The 22002-nt window shown below is 36.3% G+C and overlaps 1 protein-coding gene across 1 annotated transcript; it reads left to right on the top strand.

Annotated features, from left to right (window-relative positions):
• The first annotated feature begins 4516 nt into the window (after positions 1–4516).
• Positions 4517–21127, top strand: Vps53 (vacuolar protein sorting 53). Its single transcript, XM_072296069.1, has 16 exons — positions 4517–5008; positions 5626–5811; positions 6414–6628; positions 7230–7350; positions 8038–8183; positions 9056–9271; positions 9845–10010; positions 10606–10799; positions 11466–11714; positions 12637–12798; positions 13160–13285; positions 13855–13933; positions 14441–14589; positions 15207–15362; positions 16225–16381; positions 18343–21127. The coding sequence occupies exons 1-16, from the start codon at positions 4895–4897 to the stop codon at positions 18490–18492; spliced, it is 2586 nt and encodes an 861-aa protein (XP_072152170.1). The 5' UTR covers positions 4517–4894; the 3' UTR covers positions 18493–21127.
• The last annotated feature ends 875 nt before the right edge of the window (positions 21128–22002 follow it).

The raw sequence follows: 22002 nt of genomic DNA, 5'->3' as shown, positions 1-22002 counted from the left end.
TTATTCCTTAGCACGGCAGCATAGGGGATGTGAAATTTTTTTAATTGAACAAATTTCCTTTAACTGTGAATTATCATTGATGGAATAAAATTAACAAGAGATTTTGGCATAACTATTATAAAAATACATTGAAATTCCTGATTGATTGCTCATGGAATCAATAACGAAGAAAAAAGAATTGCATTCAATTTCACATAATTAATTAATATCATAATAGAGAATATTGGAAACTATCGAATTCGACGAGTAAATTTGGCATCAACAATGAAAGCCCGCAAAAGTTTCCATTTTGAAATTAGGTTAAGCTCTAACTAATCATTTCTTTTTTTTATTCTTAGTTTGTTTCAGGTCTGCAAAAAACGAAGAAAATGTTCCGCACTGGGGACGGAAGTAGTGCCCTCCAGAATGTGTATTTGTTGTTTAAAATTTAAATAGTATAAACTATCAAAAGTAAAATTTAATAGTTGAATTATCAATCCATTTTTAATTTCTTACATTTATAAAATCTATAAAAATAATTATTTTAAAACTATTGTGCAGCACTTGAATTGGATGCCATCTGCAGTTTTTTTAAAATATTTACATTTCCTTCCAGTTCTGCGTATAGTTCTCATGTATTACTATCAAACAATATTGCATCCAATTGAAAGTAAGTAAACTGCATAACGCAAAAAGGAATTATCTTTCCGGTTCACAGTAAAAAACACGTATGTTCCACAAATTTTACACACAAATAGGTGATTTTTAAAAGAACCAGAAAAGTTAGTTTTTTTGCGTTTTGCAGTTGAGTTACTACAACTGAATGCAAAATTGTAGTTGAAGCTACAAGGTGTAGTCCAAAGACAGCATGTAACTGCAATTTAAATTAAATTTTGGGAAAATAAGACGTAAATTTCATTAATTGGACGCATTTCTATCAAACGGAACTATGTGCATCATGACGTGAGCCCTGTTATGCACCTATGCTTATGGGTCTCAGGGCTCATGTCTTAATGCACATAGTTCCGCTTGACAGAAATACGTCCAATTATGGCATGTTGCCCTAACAAAAATTTTGACAAGAGAGTACTGGACATATTTATGCTAAAAGGAACTATGTGTCATGCTTCAAACTTCACGAACTTCATGTGAATACCATGTACGTGATTCCTTTTAGGATAAATACGTCTCTAATGAATGATAATGGAACAGTTTCTTAACTCTGCCGTGCTAAGGAAGAACGCCGTATGAGCCTTTAGACGTTGCCAAGTTTCCTTCGATAAAAACCGAATTAACTGGGAGAATTGTGAATATTTTTTCCCAAAGTTTTTAGGCAATTTTGCACGCAATTTAATCTGAAATATCTGAAAATTTCGAAGGAAAATATGCATGAATGTCGTCAAAAATACATGTTCTATCCGGGGAAATTTCGCAACTCTCGAATGTTCATACGGCGTTCTTCCTTAGCACGGCAGAACTATACTGAAGGCCTAATAATTAGAAGTCCAGTAGCCAGTCTTGTCCCCTGTTACAAATCACACTAATAACTCTTGATGTTTTTGTTTGTTCCAGAAGAAGCTGCTGGGCTCGGGGGGAGGGGAGTGGCTCGCTATGGGAGGAGGTTCCCGGGGAAAGGGGGGTCCGTGGGGTTGGGAAGGATCGCGGTGTAAGGTTTCCCAGGGGGAGGCTCCCGGGGAAAGGGGGGTCCGTGGGGTTCGTTGCGGGGTCGCGGAATAGGGTTTCCCAAGGGGGGTTTTCCCGGGGAGAGGGGGGTCCGTGGGATTCATGTAGGATCGCGGAGAAGGGTTCCTAAGGGGGGAGGGGCCGCGGATTAGGATCACGGGGGGAGGAGTAGGATTTTTTTTTTTTTTTTTTTTTCTGCGACTGGCTTGCTGAGATCCTCCGGGGCGTTACGTCCCGGGGTCTGCCGTCGCCGGCAGGGGCGCCCGCCGGGACCCCGTGGGTCCGTTGGGCGTCCCCTGCCCCCGACCCCCCGCGAGGGGGGTCACTTTGCCCCCCCGCAAGGGGGGGCTTTTGACCCCCCTCGCGGGGGGTCGGGGGTGGGGGCGCCCAGCGGACCCTTATGGGGTCCCGGCGGGCGCCCCTGCCGGCGACGGCGGCTCCGGGGCGTTGCGCCCCGGAGGATCTCAGCAAGCCACGAACAGAAAAAAAAAAAAAAAAAAAAAAAAAGGGAGGAGGTGGGAAAGGAACCTGGACGCCGGAAGCCGGGGTTGGGGCTGCTGGATGCCATCGTACCGGGATCGTCGAATTTTTTTTTTTTTTTTTTTTTCTTTCCTTTCTTTTCTTTTTTGTATTCTCTGTTTCAGGTGCTGCTGCTGGACGCCATCGTACCGGGATCGTCGAATTTTTTTTTTTTTTTTTTTCTTTCCTTTTTTTTCTTTTTTGTATTCTCTGTTTCAGGTGCTGCTGCTGGACGCCATCGTACCGGGATCGTCGAATTTTTTTTTTTTTTTTTTCCCTTTCTTTTCTTTTTTGTATTCTCTGTTTCAGGTGCTGCTGCTGGACGCTGGTTCCCGCAACCGAAGGTAAGATACCGTTTTGATTATTCACGTTAATCAATTGTGGAGGGCACTACTCCCGTCTCCCCTGGGCACAGCTTTTTTTTTGGCAGTGTCAAAAACGACATGCAGCAGTGGATGGAGCTACGGCAGCGTTGGTGAGTGTTTTATTTTGTTTTCTCTCTTCCATCCCTCTCCTTTCTTTCCTTCCCTTCCTCTCCCCTCTTCCCCTCCTCTCCCCTCCCCCCGTGGATTAGGGCTCTTGGCGATACCACGTTAAAAAAAACGCGCCGAAAGCTCTACCTCCGGGAGCAGTACCTGATCGGACTCTCCTAAGGTGGTGTGGAAAAGAGCTTGTCTGAAGGTATTTCCCCATTTTTCTTCAGCATTGTGGATTATAGCTAATTCTTTAAAGCTGCCGTGATTTTTCTCCTCTTTGCAAAGAAAATTCTGCAAAAACTTCAAGTAATCACGTCAATTCGTATCCTTTAAAAAAATGACATAGAGGCGGAGATTCTCAGACATCGCAAACGAGTTATGTGATCGCCGACTTACACCATCGATATACCGTATGTTTCTCGATTCAGGTTATTTCCGGTGAGAACCGGAAATGCCAAATATTTCTCGGAAATATTGAGCATTTCCGGTTTCATTAGGTGATCGCCGAAGCAGTCTCAGAATGCGCGCGTATGCATTTATTTTTTTCCTCGAGGTACATAAGGTACACTTAGTGCAATTGTCAACTGAAAATTTGTCAACCAAAACTCTAGTTCCAATTTGATCCAAGTGATGATATAGGACCTGGAGGGGGGGGGGGGGCAGGGGGCAGGGGCTCCTTAGAGAGTAGGAAGCATAAATTAATATCGTCACCTTCCAGGCAAAGTATCACAAGCGCCATGCGACGTCTAAAAATTTCCGCCGCCATTTTATTTTTTTACCGAGAAATTGTTCAACGAAGCTGTCCGAAAATTTCACTGAATTTTCTTTGTGCTGCCGATAAAATTTAGTGAAATTTCCAAACAGATTCAACCAACTATTTCTCAGTAAAGAAATAAAATGGCGGCGGAAATTTTTAAACGTCGCATGGCGCCTGTGATACTTTGCCTGGAAGGTGACGGTATATTGACGTTAATAGAATGACCGAAAATTTTAAATGAATGAATCATGTCACAACCGTCACGGAAATGTCACGACCGTCACACTTTTTTCAGAGTTATGAAACAGGCTGCCAATTTTTAAAGTTCATAATTTTTGAACAATGTATAAGATTTTTTGGAGGTGTAGGTTCAGATATTTGAGAAAAAAACAAATATGTAGATATTTTAACCTTAAATCAAGAAACATTTTTTCGTTTTCCGAGAAAAAAGCTGAAAAAGTCTGCAAAAATTAGAAAACATTATTGCTATTTACCTAATGATGAACATACACACTGGGTCACTATTTTTCGTTGTTTCACTTCTTCATAGGACCTAACAGAAAAAAGAAATAAATAAATAAAACTGCATATTTGACCATTTTTATCTTTCTGATGGACCAAAATAATCGATGTGACTGTCGTGACATCCGGGATCTACTTATTTTTAAAGCAATTTATCATAAAAAAAAGAAATGCCTGATGAGAAAAGTTACTCGTATAGAATTGTTAAGCCTGATACTATGCTGAACTAAGAAAGAAACTCTCAATCGAAAATAACATAGTTGAATTTTTAGTTTTTGGGAGGTCAAATTGGACAGTTTTCGTAGAATTACCCAAAAACGTAGTCACGGCCTCTCCACTCTCGTAGGCAACGGTATGACATCAACCTCCCACTAAGCTAATTTTTGCCACTTGTGGCTGGACTTACCGTGAGAAGAGCCGCTCATTTGCTTCCGTATTTACTGTCAATGCTAAATTGAAAACAATTCGCAGAAAATTACCTAAAATTTTGTATCACTGATTTTAGAATGCGCGGCGCCGAGTGACGGCATTGCGGCAACACTGTTGTGATCATGTGATGATGACTCAAACCTAACCTCAAATATTTGCTTGTTTTGTTTTGGTTTCGGCAATCGGGTCGGTTTTTCTAATTTTTTTGGCAAAATATTTTATTTATTGATTTTCCAGTCGCAGGAATTTTTTTCACCGCGCCACCATAATTCAGCTTCTTCACTCCACCTTTTACTTCTTGCCGAGTGCCAGAACATTAATATCCTAGAGTTAAGACGTTGATTTCAATTTCAAACTCAAAGTTGTATTTGTCAGTAAATGTGTATGAATAACGTCTATTATGTGCTTCATTGCTGTGTTTGATATGATAAAATGTGGATAAATAATTAACTTTGAGTTTATGTGACATGCAGGTAACATTGGGATAAACTTACTCAGTTAACTGCACCTACTATTTTGGTCTCCGATCATGGCCTCTTCAACATACGCTCCTGAGAATGAAGAAGATGATGACGACTATGCTGATGAACCAGACTCAGAATTTTTTAATTTTCCTCCTGAAGTCCAAAATGCAATTGAACAGGTAATTGCTCTCTGTCAGTAGTGCCAGAGTCGCAGTAGTGAGAGAGTAGTCATTCCAGTCCTCATAACTGAAGCCGATTATTTTGTATGAATTGAATTCTAATGATAAAATTATAAATTGTCTTTTGTTTCTTTCTCAAACATTTTTGGGCTTCAAATAAAGTTCAAGAATCTGGATAAATAAGGATTCCTAGCACCCTTTAGAGAGTTACTCCGTGAATTTGAACCATGGCTCGAACGTAAAGAGTGTACTTTCCTAGAAGATGCACAAGTTTCGTTCTTGACTCCAACCCTCTAGTTATAGAGATCATAGAGTGTTGCCAAAGGAGCTTATGCACTCTCACAGCGTGGGGAAAGATCCGCCTGTTGACTCTTGCATTTGCTTTCAATGCTGAACTGAAGGCAGATACTTACTCTTCTGTCACACTCTAAGTACTTGAAAAGTTTGGCAGCATGAGGGAGAAATCTGAAAAGGGAGGGTGGGGGTGGGGGGGGAGACTGAAGGTCTTTGTGGGAACAGCTTAATCCTATTGAATTTTACTTATGTTTAAATGGCTACATGTGTATTTTTTTTTTTACCTCACTTCCTGACCTATGAATCAATTTTCTAATTTTTAGGTGATTCCTAGCACAGACCCATTGGACAAGCCAGATTTCAATGCCGTGAATTATATCAATTCTTTGTTTCCAACTGAGCAATCTCTATCAAATATTGATGATGTCATTAATAAAATGGAGGACCAGATTCAGTTTATTGATGAGGAGATCAGGGTCGTTGTCAGAGGCCAGACGAATGCAGGACAGGTAATCAATTTATCTTATATCATTCTTGCATTGCAATTAAAAACCAGCACCTGCCAGCAAAACTAGAAAACATTCCCTTTTTTTTGTGTTCTAAACCTGTACTCACACTTTGTGATCATCAAAAAGTTCTTTAAGATATCTAACTTCTTTAGGAAATTTCCAAGCTGTGAAATGTTTTTAAATCATGGAAAATTGAGTCAATGTAGGTACTCAAAAAGCCCTTGAATTTAATTTCATCTGGTGTGTTTGTTTAAAACTGTTTCAGGGATCAGCCTCTCACTATATTACCTTTTACTCATGGAGACTCCCAAAAAGTTGAAATACATTGCCTAGAAAATGTCATACATTTTTTTTGTACGATTAATTACTAGCAGACATGTAGTCCATCATCCATCATCAATCATCAATTTTGACTCGGGTGATTGGTGAACTATGAAATGTTTTTATCTCATGCTTAAAATTGGATTTGTTTAACTTTGTCCTTCTTCAATGAGCATGGATTCATATCATCCATAGGACAGCTAACTTCAATAAAAATTTTAAGACTCAAAATTTCATATTCTAAGAAAGCTGTCCCTGAAGATTTCTCTAATTTTTTACAGGATGGGCGGGCAGCTCTTGAGGATGCGCAACGAGTCATTAGAAAACTCTTTTCACATGTCCGTAATATCAAAGAAAAGTCAGAAAAATCAGAAGAAACCGTGCGAGAAATAACAAGAGATATCAAACAGCTTGATTGTGCCAAGCGGAACCTCACGTCAGCAATCACAACTCTCAACCATGTGCACATGCTATTTGGTGGCGTTGAAAACCTCAAGTAAGTGACAGAATATTACAGTCCCCATAGATTTCTGTATTGTACTTAGCTGCTAAAAGGATTTGTGTAAAATGGGTCCAAATTCTCTTTCGGTAGTTCCTTTTCAGACTTGAACCATTCAATCAGAAAAAATGAGCCGTATATTCCTGAAGATTTTAGCTCCTTCAAAATTTTGGGGAGATTTGGCAGGAGGTCAGAGTGCCAAGTTGACAAAATTCTCACAAATTTACTTCGGATGATGAAGTAAGCATAGCAAAATGCGGATTGCATTTGTAATTTTTGAGTTACAAGAACTTTTAGTAAATGTATCAAATAATAGGATTTTGTCAAGTTAGGTATAACCTCTAAAACGCTGATAAAATACATTTTCATTTTACAACTTGGGAGATTCTTTGGAAAGCAAGTTTTTAATTTTTATGAGTAACAGAAATGTAGATCTTAAATCTTACTTGTCAGCTTTCTTCCCTCCCACATGCTGGGAAATGTTTTAAATAATCAGTATCAAGAAGGAAAGTGAGCAGAGTATGGGAAAAGCAGTCATCAATTCGTGTTATGTTCAATTATTTTGTAATATTTGTCTGTTTGTTTTCACTTTATGTAGGATTTTGTCAGCAAAAAGACAGTATGGAGAGATAGTAAATCTTCTGCAAGGTATAATTGAAGTCATGACTCATTTTAAAAATTATTCGGACATTCCACAAATAGCGCAATTATCTGTAGAGGTGAGTCTTTACATTTAATTCTCTTCATTTCTTCTATACCTTCAACTTTACTTACAATGTAGAGTGCATATCCAAATATTTCAAGATTTACAATGATATCTTGATCTCTTCAACGATAAAAAATGCAAAACGATAATAAGGTGGTCAAAACTTGTGAAAATATCGTTTAAAATTTAAGGAAAACTTTTTGAGCTCATTAAAATGTAGAGCAAGGCAAATTACAAAGTTGCTGATGCTTTTAAAGTATAAAATTGAGAATACAGTCATTTTGCATTCATAGGCTTTTTGTCAAAGGGTCCAATTGATGACTATCATCTGATTGTTTATTTAAATTTTAAGTTCCAAATGATAATATAATAAGTAATGATAGCAATGATAAGTTTTATTACAGAGATGTCACCTATAAATGTAATTCTTCAATTTCTGTCAATAACTTCCCATTGTAACTTTTATTTTAGATATCCACCTATAAGTATAGTCCTTTTTTTTCTGAGGAAAGAAAAAATATGGAAGAAAGACGTGTCAAGTTTGATAATCCGTGCTGCCATTTTAAATTGTGATTATTTTTTTAAGTAGGTACAGATTTTCTGTTTAAAAAGGAATCATTCTTTGGTCAGAATGATGAGAAATTGACTTTTCGGAGGCAAAAAAATGTCATGTTTTTTCTTTTTTCATGTTTGACTCTAGGTACAAGAAATTCAGGTTTCTCTGGCCAAGCAAATCAATGAAGATTTTCGTGAAGCTTTCACCGGCCCAAATGCAAAAAATTTCATTCCTACTAAACAATTAGCTGAAGCATGCCGAGTTGTTTCAGTTCTAGATTCAAAAGTCATGTAAGTTTCTACAACTGTCAATTAAACTAGGAAGGAAGCAGTTAATGTATTGATGCCATTCATACCCACATCGACAAGTCTCAACATTTTAACAATGGAAATATAAAATTTTGGTATCAGAGAAAATCAAAAATAGTCAGGGAAAAGTCAGGGGATTTAAAAATGAAGAAATGATGGCAACCCTGTTGAATGGCAAATGTAGATCTCCTTACATAATGCCCTCGAACTCTCAATTTTTATCTGGAAGGTGTGGCTTGCGAAAAGAGTATCCGCTTACCGGAAAACCTATGTTTATATGCCTTGGTTTGATCTGCAAATCTAGGTCTGCCTGACTATCAGAGTCTGCTGATCGGAAGTGCAGAACCTTTCAGGCTCCTAAATTGTCACTGCTGCCCACTCGTTTTCCACATTTGCTCATCAGTTTTTCTCGAATTGCTCACTGATTTATAAATTCATGATCCCTCTCTTTTTTTCCTCAGACTTTTATCTTGCGGCTTTGGAAAATTTTCCCTCACCCCACATTTTCAGGCTCTGTCCGCATTTTAATGTGCCTGCCCAGGCGTGTGATTTTGCACTTTTTGTACCTTTGTACTGATAATATATATCTATTTCATACAGGGTTATTCAAAAGTCACGCACCACTGGCCATGAGGAGGGTGGTCATTTAAAATTTTTGAGTTGCCCCCCGCCCTCCTTCCCCCAAGTGGATCAAAAACTGGAATGTACCTCAAAAAGTTTCCCCCTCAATATATGGAAAAACGTCGTAAACCGCAAGTCGATATCATAATTTGAACTTAAAGTTATAGCCAGTGGTGCGAGACTTTTGAATAACCCTGTATACTGTTTCATTTTGGTTCTCCTTCTTTTTTCAGGGAAGATCTATTAAAATGGTTCATCTCTCTTCAGTTGTCTGAGTACAGCCATTTGTTTCACGAAGCTGAAGAAGGAGCCTGGATCGACAAGTTAGATCATCGATACATCTGGTTCAAGAAACACCTCCTGCAGTGTGAAGACAAATTTGGTGCAATGTTCCCACCTCATTGGGAACTTTCAGAACGGATTACTGTTGAATTTTGCAACATTACAAGGTACTGATGATTTTCAGCTTCTTTGCACTCTGTTGTCTCCATTTCCATTTTCAGGGAATTTGATTGAGATTCAATTCGAAGGACAAGGTTTAACGACTATTTTCATAATCAAAATATTTTGTCTCCACTTTGAAGTTTTCACAGGCAATTTCATGACACATTTTTGTGATTTTTTTTGAAAACCCACCCATTGAATTCCTGACTCATTGAATTCTAAAGCTATATTTTCAGAATGTGACTTTGTGCATCGCACGAAGTCGCATTCTTTGTGGTCCAATTCCATGTCCATAATATTGTGAAGCTGGCCTTGCAGCACTAAAAATGTATTAATAAAGACTGTGACCATTTGATAAAGCAAGACATATTCCAGTTATCAGTACTCTTCCTTGTCTGTAAAACCCAGGAGAGGTTCATCTCTGATCAAGCTGGTGAGATTCGTATTGCAATGGAAATACAAAGCTCTCATGCAACTGTTTTTATCCAGATACTCTGCCATTTCGGTATTGTATTCACGGCTTTTGTAATTTTTATTTTATTTTATTTTTTTTTTAAATTAATAATTGTTTTTTTCAGGAATGAACTGACGAAGTTGATGACAAAGCGGAAAAATGAGTTGGATGTGAAATTACTTCTGTATGCCATTCAAAGGACTGACAATTTTGAGAGTTTATTAGCTCGTCGATTTAGTGGCGTCACACTGACAAACAAAAAAACAACAGGATCTAAACATGTCTCACAGGTAATTGAGTCTCATTCATATCTGTCACTAAACTCTAAACTGAGTAAGGTATTTTTTCGTTAACATCATATATTACAAAGAAAAAAATTGCACGAATTTAACCAAAAGTAGCCTGACTGCACTTTTTGTCGGCTAATTTTCTCTCATTTTTTATTATTTAACAGAGAACTAAACTCGGTACTTACGGCCACTTAACTTTCTGTGAATTTTCTGTAGGTATGAAGAATATACTCATAAAATTTCAAGTTTCAATGTTAATCATTTTTTCGTTCCAAAAATGAAACAGCAGAGAAAGTTCGGCAACATTTGATGTAGTTAGGCTGTTATGATTACATCCGTCCAATTAAGCCTGTGTGAATGCTTTAATTCCAAATAATAATAAGTCAGACCAAAATTCAGCACAAATAACCAAACCATAAGTCAGGAACTTCTTGCATGTTTTTAATTTTTCCATGCAATGGTGTCCCTCTTTTTAGGGTTCTTATAAGTGCCAAACTATTGAAACTTATTTCTCCTATCATGCATTTTATAGCTCGCATCTAGTCAAGTTATTTTCTTACTCTATATTTCAATATTAAATATCTTCTATTATTAGAATACTGCATCTGAGGATTCGCTAAAAAATGACACCGAAGAGACTACCTTTAGCCCAGATTCAGAAGCATCTGACAGCGCAAAAGATGCTTCACCGAATTGTGACTCAAAGCAGGAAACCACTTCCCCATTCCATGGAATAATAGGACAATGCTTTCAGCCATTCTTGTATATATACATCGAAAGTTTGGATAGGTAAGTCTTCTTCATCGCAATACCTTAACAGTAATCCAAAACTTGTCACTTTAAAGAATCAGAGAGTTTGTTACCTTCTTTCCAAAGAATTTTCCCCTCAAACTGAAAAAAAAGGTTTTTCTAGTGTGAGGATTCCTAGTAATGGGTTGCCTGCCATGCTGGTCGTATTCAACCGGCAAGGGTTCTGCGAGAGTCACATCGTGTGTTTCAGAATTCAGAACCACCCCAAGTAAAGGGAGCGAAAATGCCACAAAACGAAACTACAGAATCAATAACATAGTTTTAAAGAGTGGAGCAGAGCATAGCTCAAAAAGGACTTTGAAGCCTGTTTATAGTTTAACACGAGGTAAATCACCAAGTGATTACAGTGATTACATCACAGCAGTAGGATGTTAGGAAAACTCCATTCATTTTCTTTTTGTCCTTTTTTCCTCTTAATGAAAATGCATGAAAGTTTATTCAATTTTATCACTTTAATATGATTTTCCTATTTTTATTTTATTTTTTCTCTGTATTCTCGGGCAATTTTACCGCCACTTCATACTTAAAATTTGAAAACCTCAGCCAATCAAATGAAAGAAAAATGAGAATATTAAAAGTAGAAAATTGTTCTAACTATCATCTCAATTAATAATCCATGTTTTTTGTTGTTCTTTCTCTATTTAGAAATCTGTATGAATTAATGGAACGATTTGTTGCTGACTCCAAGGTAGAGCTCTCCAAAGCAGAAGCTACTTGCGAGACAAATTCAGCGGCTGTTTTACCTAGTTGTGCCGACTTGTTTGTATTTTATAGAAAATGTTTAGTTCAATGCACCCAGCTAAGCAATGGGCAACCAATGTTGTCGCTGGCAGCCACCTTAAAGAAATATCTTCGTGAATATGCCAACAGAGTTTTACAAAATAATTTGCCAAAGTAAGTGAAGTATAATTATATTAGTGTAATAATTTAAGCCAATAAAGGAGTTCACGTGAAGAGTTTGGGTGCCAGGCTTGACAACGTTTCTGCTCACAGTCTTCGTGATTACTTTTGAGGATAATCTTTTGTTTCTTGTCTGGTGTGATGTGCTTTCAAACTTCCTTCCTCAGAAATTGCCGACCGTAATTAACTTAGAATTACTTGAATTTTAAAAACACAGGCCCATCAAAAAATAATTTAGAGACTCTGAGCATTTGAGAATAGATTTTAGAGTACTTTGCAGTTCTAAATCTAAAAATTATCTCAATTTCCTCCTCCGTCCACCAATTTCTGATGAATCAAGATTTTCTATGTAAAAATGATTGTTCCCGGAAAATTTGACTTTTCCAGGAAATTTATGCACAATAAAGGAAAATCAAAATTATTTTCATTTTCTACAATTGAAAATTTGTAAGGTAACATGTATTGCGTACTTAAAAAAATATTCTCTGTTATTCTTGATAAAAATCTTTTTCCGGTCAAATGGCAGAATCCGCCCAAATACCACAATTTCAAACTGTTCCGATTGTTTTTTGTACGAAACGGTAAGAAAATTTGATTAACCCAGATTTTCGACTGAGCCGCCCCCCCTCCCGCTCTTTTTTTCACTGTGGAAGCAGAAAATAACCTCAATTTTTCCATGAAGTAATAATTTTTTGAAAATGACACAAATTGCAACCATAATACCAATTTCTGAATGAGTGCATTTCCTGAGCAAAGGAGTTTTTGTTTTAAAGCAATGCAAAGCATTTGAGCTCGGCTCGGAGTGCCTACCAGGTGATACCAGTATAAATTTGTCTTGTCAACATAGTCTTTAATTTCTTTTATGATTTAGTAAATGTACTTTTTATTACACTTCTCTCCTGTTTTTATTTTGTAGGTTGGGAGGAAACGTTCCATCTCTAACAGCAAGTGTCAGCAATATAACTAGGGACCTCCGAGACTTATCTTCTGCCGCTGTTCTCATCCGAGATTTTTCCTTAAGGTCTGGTCAGTCTGAAGTCAGCAGGTACACACCTCAGGAGCAAGCGAGGACGTGCTTGTAAGTTTATGGACAGACTTTTGTATAACCTCTACCGCAAAGTCAATTCAGACTGTCTTCCTAATTTTATCACGAAGCCTGATGGTTTGGTCCAATGAATAGTAACGATGTGCGGTTGATTGACATGTTAATAGCAATTAATCCGTTAAAAAATAGTAATTTTTATGCTATGGTTTCATTTAGTTCCATTTAAGATATTATTTTGATAAATTTTAGAGCAAAAAAATTATCCATTGGGCCCTAATATATATGGTAGTCGAATCAAACTCAATGGTTGTTTTAACAGTTTCAGTTACAGATACTCTTGAAGTTTTTACACCTCATGTACTGTTAATATGTTTATTGTCTTGTCTTTGTTTAGCATTTTAACATCTGCAGAATATTGCCTTGAAACTACGCAACAGCTGGAAGAGAAACTCAAGGAAAAAATTGATCCAACTCTTGCAGATAAGATAAATTTATCACAAGAGCAAGATATTTTCCATAAGTGAGTTTTAACAAAATTTTATTTATTTATTCCTTGCTTTTATTTTCCTATTCATTCTACTGTTCAGGTAATTGTTGGCATGGATATTTATGAAATGTGCCTGCCGTTATCTTTGTACACATTAAACTGCCTTTCTGCACTTTAAGTTGTGAGCTCTTTTGATTTTTAAATTCATTTCAGTACCTGCTGAATTGAATGAATTAAAATCATGATCAAAAATAAAAAATCATTTGATTATTTTGCTTGAATGATATCGTGGAATTTTGAATAGTTGTAAAATGATCTGTGATAATATATTGATTTTCAGTGACATTTCTGCGGTGAAAAAGTTAATTTGGGGGGGGGGGGGGTAAAAAGGTTTATTTTTTTATTTATTTCTCAATTTTTCTCCAAATCCATTTCGATAAACATTTGGGGAGAGTTAATTGAAATTTGGGGAAGGCTCGGAACTTCCTGCACCACTGTTTCAATGTACATTTTGCTATTCCTCACTTTATGTATTTATATAATATTGTTGATTTCAAAGTGTTCAGTATTACAAAACTCTGAATGAATGATTCTGATTTCAGTGTGATATCTAATTGTATCCAGTTACTAGTCCAAGATCTGGAAATGGCATGTGAACCTGCTCTCATTGCCATGAGCAAGGTAAGGTTGAAAATTCGATTGTTACATTCTAGTTTTATTTTTAGTTTCAGTATTCTATTGTGAAATAATTATGGAGAACCGCACAAGATAAAGTTCAGAACAGCTTAAATAAGTACTCACTTGTGTCTTGTACTGGTACTCATTAGTGCTCAAAATGTTTGACTCAATCGAAATTTTTGGCCTTGATTTCCCCGTAAAATAGTGCGTAACTAGCACTATTTTACCACTTTGTTTCTAACAGTTTAGGGCTCGTTTCTGAGTGGTTTTTACTTGGAGTAAAATGTCACCATTGCATACGAGTTTCGCCAGCTCCGCACCCTGGCATCCTCGATGCAATTTCTGAGTTGCTGAAATTCTTGCTGATGATGCTTGAGTATTTTCCCTCGTCTCCTTTGTCTCTCAATTTCACTAATCTGACTGCTGAAATTTTATGCATTCATCTCAATTTTTTCATTTGTTTGTTGTTTGTGATCTTAGTTTTTGCATCCATTTTGCTTTTGGTTTCAGATTCAATGGCAAAACTTTGAAGCAGTCGGAGACCAAAGTGCATATGTTGGTGCTATCACAACTCATCTAAAAACTACTGTGCCTATTATTAGAAATAATCTTGCCTCTTCTAGAAAATATTTTACCCAATTTTGTATAAAGTTTGTCAAGTAAGTTTCTATTATTTTTTAATACTCCTTCAAATTATAGTAACTAAATGAAGTATAATGGTCAGGAATGTTAGTTAACAATCTTACAGTGAAATCTCAATTGTATTTCACTCTGGATTACACACAGCTGCTAAACAGCTGGAATGATATTAATGCGAAACGGAACGTTCTCTTTTTGCAGAGTGGAATTTACACTAATGGAACATTTATCAGGGTTGCTAGAGTCAGGGAAAATGTCTAAAACATTTTAAAAAGTTTGGAAGAGGTACATTCACTTCAATTCGCATCGAGATCAGGTTTTAACGTACGTACGTCATTTTTTATGAAAATTCTAAGGTATGATTTGCTCCTTAGTCCGTATCGTATCAAAACTAGTTGAACATTCTATGTAGTTGAATATTTGTATCGCAGCAATGTTCGTACAAAGCATCTCAAAGTGCATCTCTTGATTCAGATTGCAAAGTACATATTCAGCCCATATTGAAAAGTTCGTATGAACAAGGCTACTGCAGCATTTTCCACCAAAATTTGATGCACCAAAGTTGTTAAAACTGTGTCAAGTTCTCTTGTACTTCAATTTGAACCACTAATTATTTTTATGTTTCATTTCCTTCTAGCTCGTTTATTCCAAAGTTTATTCAGTTCCTGTACAAGTGCAAGCCCATGTCCACTGTAGGTGCTGAGCAATTGCTGCTTGATACACATATGCTGAAAACAGTATTGCTAGATTTACCCTCAATTGGATCCCAGATCAACAGGAAAGCACCAGCTAGGTAAGTACATGAATTGCTGTTTTCTCTTATAATTAGAGGATGAATATAGTTGATCATTTTAAAAGGAATAACATTTAAAACTAAACTAAACTTAGCTATAAACAAGGGAAGGATCCTATAATTGCTTGATCAAAGGAAATCTTCTGTTTTAATTATCAAAGAATATCTCTTGTTTGCCATCAGTAACAGAATGAAATTATTTTGCCTCATTATTGCTTGGTTTGAATTCAGTATGGGAGTATCACATCTCTGTAAAATCATGAAGATTAGGTTTGGTCCGATTGCTTAATGTTGGCTCAGAAATTTAGAATTTTCAATGATATCTGTGTTGATAAATTTTTTTTATGAGCTACAAAAAAAAGGTTCGGTTTAAGGTACAGGTTCTGGTTCAGAAACCATGTTAAAGGTTTTGATCAGGAATGCAGAAAGTTCTTACTTAGTCTTAGTCCCATTTTTCAAACTAGCCTTCTCATTTTAAAAACTCATTTTTCTAAAAATTTACAAAGCTCTGACCATTTTGTCGTCTATTCTTAAATTGCTGCAATCACCTAAACAGCCTGAAAATTCCTCAACAATTCTTCAGATAACAATTAAAGCTTACTGCAATATTCGAAAAACCGCGAGTTTTTAACACATTTGCAGGCATAGGTACTTCCCAATTCTTACAGCCCTCCTTTTTTTTCACGCAAGCAGTCTTGCAATCAAGATTGAGGAAAAGGGAAATATCTGCATCTCTGGTTTGAATCATAAGTTCAAGGTTTGCACAATCGTATTATTGAATTGAACCACACGGATCAGTAACATTAAATCATAGCTCTTAATAATCTCAATCTTTATTTTGGTTACTTTCTTATTTTCACAGTTACACCAAAGTCGTCTTGAAAGGAATGACAAAAGCTGAACTAATTTTAAAAGTAGTAATGTCCCCTGAAGAGCCGGAGAGTGCATTTGTTGATCAGTTCTTGAGACTCTTGCCTGAATCTGATCTACCGGAGTTCCAGAAAATTTTAGAAATGAAGGTAAAGACATTCTTTTTCTTTGATACCAAAAAACAGATGCATATTTATGTGCTATTGCAGTCAGTGGTTTCCAACTCCTGTGGGTATCAAGAACAAAAATTGTCTGTTTTGTACACATTTTATCAATGCATGTAAGTAATTTTGGGAAGGCAGCAAGTGTTGTTTAGTGGTAGATTAATGCTGATCAAAAGGGCAAATATGTAACGCTGAAAATTGGATTTTTCAGCTTCCCTCCTCCCCCTTGTAACGACCCATAACACGAGTCCACACCCCCCTTGATACAATTATGCAATGCACTGTATGCCCTCTCCCCTCTTGAACGTTTTAGAATGAATTCAAGATGAAAAATTACCATCTCAGTTTTTTTAAAAAAAAGTTACCTTACTCAGCCATGAGCCCCCTCCCCTGTATTTCTCAAATGCAATGTGGTGCAATGCCCCCCGCCCCCTTCCTCCACTAGTTCATTACGTACATAGGGTGTCCCAAAACAACTGAGACCAAGTCTGTAATTCGGAAAGTATGATAGATATCGAAATGCGGTTTGTGAGAGGTTATAGTCCATACTATTAGCTATCAAACCTCAAAATTTGAGCTTATTCGCTTGAAAACTCACTGAGTTATAACATTTTTTCAGGGACGAGTTGAACAGAACCCTCCACTATTTTCGAGTAATATTTTTCATTTCGCGAACTGTTCGTGAGTGGCGCTGCAGATCGCGACGCTGTGGATCAGGTGGAGGGATGAAGTGGTCACTGTTCTGGATGCAGGTTTTATCCTTTTAACATGTGTTTTCATCGAAAACGTCCACGGGAAAGCTCAGTGCAGCCGAAACCATCAAGCGCGACAGAGTGTTTTCTCGCGAAGCGCAATGAGTTTGCCCGCTGAGTTGAAAAAAGAACAACGTTATGCCATTCGCTATTGCGTTCGCCGTGGCCTTTCTGACCTCGATACTTTAAATGAGATGACAGTCGCTTATGGACTAAATCCACTTGGGAAAAGTACCATTCTTCGTTGGCATAAATGCTTTTCCGAGGGTCGAGAGTCGGCAGCTTGTTTCAACTCAGCGGGCGAACTCATTGCGCTTCGCGAGAAAACACTCGGTCACGCTTGACGGTTTCGGCTGCACTGAGCTTTCCCGCGGACGATTGCGATGAAAACACATGTTAAAAGGATAAAACCTGCATCCAGAACAGTGACCACTTCATCCCTCCACCTGATCCACAGCGTCGCGATCTGCAGCGCCAGTCACGAACAGTTCGCGAAATAAAAAATATCACTCGAAAATAGTGGAGGGTTCTGTTCAACTCGTCCCCGAAAAAATGTTATAACTCGGTGAGTTTTCAACCGAATAAGCTCAAATTTTGAGGTTTGATAGCTAATAGTATGGACTATAACCTCTCACAAACCGCATTTCGATATCTATCATACTTTTTGAATTACAGACTTGGTCTCAGTTGTTTTGGGACACCCTATGTATTTTATGAACAGCTCCAAACTTAACCAACTGATAGTAAAAAGAGTCATCCAGTAAAACTAAATAAGTAGAAGAATCTTAACCACTGTAAAAACATCTGAATTGCCAAATTTCCAAAAAACGCAATTGAAAAAGCTGTGCTTGCTGTCAATTTTCAAGTGAACCTTGATTTTTCATTCTTCTTTATTCTTTTTTTTAAAATTAGAATTTGTACAAAATATTCAGAAGCAAACCAAGAGTCTTACTGGTAGACCTAGGTTAACCATGGCATATTGTTGTTTACCTGACAATCTACGTCTAGGATTGATCCTATGCACTCGTATGAAAAGGTGTGAAGTTGCAGAGTACCTACAGCATTCTGTGAGATTGTTGAATCTTCCTAAGTCAAAGGTTTTTTTTTGTATTTTTTTTTTTTTAGTTGAAGCTTGCTGTGAACTTGCTAATCATTGATGATTCATAATTAATGCTGTAATATTATAATTTTCAGGGACTAAAAACAGCGGAGAAGAATAGCTTGCTCAGTCTTTTTAGGCCACGCAACACAAATTCCTTCGTCACTGGAACAACAAAAATGGGCAGTCCGAAGCATGATATGAGCAGTATTAGAAAACTGAATAACCTAATCAAAATCAATTGACACCTTTTTCTGCCTAGACAACTCGTCTTAAATTGGCTGTGTACAGTTTTGAGTTGTATGCAGATTTCTCTTTTTCATCAAAAGTCAACATGCAGGGTAATTTTCTCAATGTAATGATGCTCTAAAATTCAAAAATTGTATTTTATATAGGATGGATTTTTTTTTTTTTTTTTTTTTTTTTTTTTTTTGGAATGGACGGCTTCAGATGTTTGCCATGTAGAATTAGTTATTCCAGTGATCATTAAACTGAAATATGTCCTACCTTGCTAGAGAAAAATCGTTTCAGTTTTATGCTGGCTTTTTCTTTGAATTTCATTAAGTTGGATCAAATCAAAATGTGAAATATATTAATAAAATGTATTGAGCTGTATTAATCTGATGTGCGAGTATTTGGATTGAATTTAGCCAAAGGGAGCCAAAGCATCTACATTGTTGTGAAAATCATGCAAATTAATATCCATCTCAAAAAACCTGAGAGCTCACATCCTTTTGGTTTTTCTACCAAAAAATTGTCAATTTTTTAAAAAAAATAAACTACTCCGTACAAAATTTTATCTGAAGAATATGCATTCAGTTTTTTTAAAAGGAAAGAAAAAGTTGCATAATTTTGACAACACTGCGATTGCGTCGGTTCCTTTCTGCAAAATTCGATCCTTTTAATCACATAACTACTCATGAAAGGAAATACCCTCTGTTTTCACCAGTAGTAGTTATTCAGTATGATAGCGGCTACATTGTCAGTCATTGCGGGGTTTCAAGGTTAAACGCCACTATTGAAATAGCAGCATTCCATGACCATCAGTTACCATCTTTGAAATTGCAACCTCCCATACCAAACCAGGTTTTAATTTTGATTTTAAAGGGAATCAAACCGACAGGATTTGTGTTTTTTGATTTTTTTTTTTTTTTTTTTTTTTTTTAACGTAAAACAAAAAAAAAAAACAATAACAGCATTGTCAAAACTGAGCTTATCAATTAGACTGTTTGATTGTAGGCCTTTTTTGCATGGCGCCTACAATGCAAATGTTGCATGTGAGCTGAAGAAAAGGACTGTTAATTTATGAAAAGTAACCAGACAATTATAGTATTTTTGTTTTCATTTAATTTTATTTTCTTTTGAGTACAAAGTGTACAAAGTGTGTCAAGTAGAATATCGAAGTGACATTTTCACTTCATTTAATGCATCATACATCAGGCACTTTTTAATCTTATTGGCATAAATCTTAATCATGAAAAGTAAATCTTGTTTTGATTATCATTAAGCTGAGGTTTTCTCAAGGTTTAAAATCTTTTGTTTAGGGGTCATTCAAGTATTACGTAAGTCATTTTGGTGGATATTTTTACCTCCTTTTATCCCTGTAATCCACCCTTAAGCCAACCTGTCACTCGCCTCTTTTTTCAGTTATGCAAGCTGGCTTGACCTCCCCTCCCCACATAAGTGGCCTTTGTAATACTTGAGAGACTTCCTAGTTTTTATGTATGTTTTCATCTTGACAATTATGTTCTGAGTGCAATTGCTCATTGTTGCATTAGCTCTTTTTCCTTTCAAGAATTCAATGTCTTTCATTTGTTTGAATCCAAACAATGTATAAAGTTAGCTTTTTACTTTTTTAATAACATTCCATCCGTCAACAATCACAAGTTGAAGCAAAGTCAGGCAGTTAAGTACATTATCAAATTGTTTATTCCCTCAGCCCGGTAAGGGAAAATCTTGTATCATCTTTTTTGTTAGTTTATTTTCAATATTAAAGTATATTTATTGTTGTTATGCATGACCAAATTTTTAAGAAGGAACCTATTTTCCAAGTGAATGGTTTTCCTTAGCGGTTTCTGAGTCATTAGAAAAGAAAATGAGTGAAATTGAGTTTCTGTCCAGCATTATTGGAAGTAGAGCTCAGACTCTTTTAATTTGTATTATTTTTACCCTCTAAGCAAACACTGAATTTAGAGAATCCTTGTAAGTTATTGCATGATTATTAATTTTTTCCTTTTATTTAAATGAAGAGGAAAGAAAAATATGTGTTAATTATTACCAAAAAAATCTCATCACTGTCGTTTTTCAGTCTTTTGGCAAGGTCTAATTTAAATTCAAGTAACGATTTTCTTATATTCTTCCACCAAAAAGCATTACCCAAAAATCTACCCATTAAAAAATAACTCGGCCAATAGGAATAAGCTTCTGAACAAGGTACGAACCACAGCACTGTATTATATGTTTTCTTTTCAAACTTTTACAAAAAATATAAATCACACAACAAAAAGTCTGGAAATCAACATTGACGAAATGACAAAAATACAAATGGTGTCATTTGTATAGTCTAACCCTCTTTTAATAATATTACATAATGTTTTGTTCAGGAGTTAATTTAAGAATTTTCTGTTTAGTGAATTTGCTGGAAAATTTCAGTGTAAGGGAAAGTTATGAGTGACAACTTAGTTTCTCTTCACATAACAAATACTTTTATTGAAAAATTTTCGTCTTTAAAACTCGTGTAATTAAAATATCTGATCTACTCAAACATCTGTCATACTAAGTGTGTCCATCATTGTACCGTCTACGTTTTGTTATTATTTTGAAAATTTCTTTGGTGTGAGAAGATAATTTCTTAATAAAATATTTCATTGTTGAAAGACACATAGTAGGTATTCGATTTTAATTCTGATCCTGTCGTTTAAAAATTACATCACTGACGAATGAATGAGCCGTCAGAAAGGAAGGTTTTCTGCATTTTGATGACTGAAGTCAAAAATGCATAGTTCAGATTGCAACATTATAAGTCCCCGCTCATTTTTATTTCTTTACAAGAAAACTAACCAACAGTTTCTCTCGATATTTTCTCAGAATTTTCCTCACTTATCCCAAAAAAATCTCTCAAAATTGCAAAGTTATATTTTGATTAGTTTTTCTTGAAGAAATTAAAATATAATCAGAGATTTTTAAACGTTGCAATTGAGGTACCTACACATTTTTTGCATTTAATAATTGATATTCCTTTGCTTATGACCTCTCTCTTCTAAAAAATTACTTATGCTGAAGTGTAGAGGCTGAAAGAGATACCAGTGTTCTCTGTTAACAAAAACACACTTGATGGGTATATCAAATATTCTTTGCGAATATAGGGGTCCCAAATCTTAAAGTTTGAGGGCCCTTATGACACCCAAAATTCCAGTCTTAGGGCCTCTTTAAATCTGCCTTTTAAACTTCAAGGACCTCCAGAGGATCTGGTCGGATTTTTCGCTAGATAGAGAGATAAAAAGACAGTAACATTGAAAGGAAAAAAAAATCGCCCTTTTGCGGCCCGACTATTGAAATTATGTCAGCCCGATACAACAAGACATAGCCCTATCTTAACCCTGCAATATATCGCAATTCGATGTCTTATCGGGCTGCTTTAAACTTTCAATAATCGGCCCGCAAGGGGCTTGTGGGGTCTGGGCTTGTAGTGCCACAGTACCTACCTCGCCATGTACCTCGCCTACCCCGGCCTTGTAGTTGTTAGCATTCTTATG

Source organism: Bemisia tabaci, chromosome 2 (genome assembly GCF_918797505.1).
Source record: "Bemisia tabaci chromosome 2, PGI_BMITA_v3".
Taxonomy (NCBI): Eukaryota; Metazoa; Arthropoda; class Insecta; order Hemiptera; family Aleyrodidae; genus Bemisia; species Bemisia tabaci.
The sequence above is the reverse complement of the archived record's forward strand: the minus strand, read 5'-3'. Positions and strand labels throughout refer to the sequence as shown.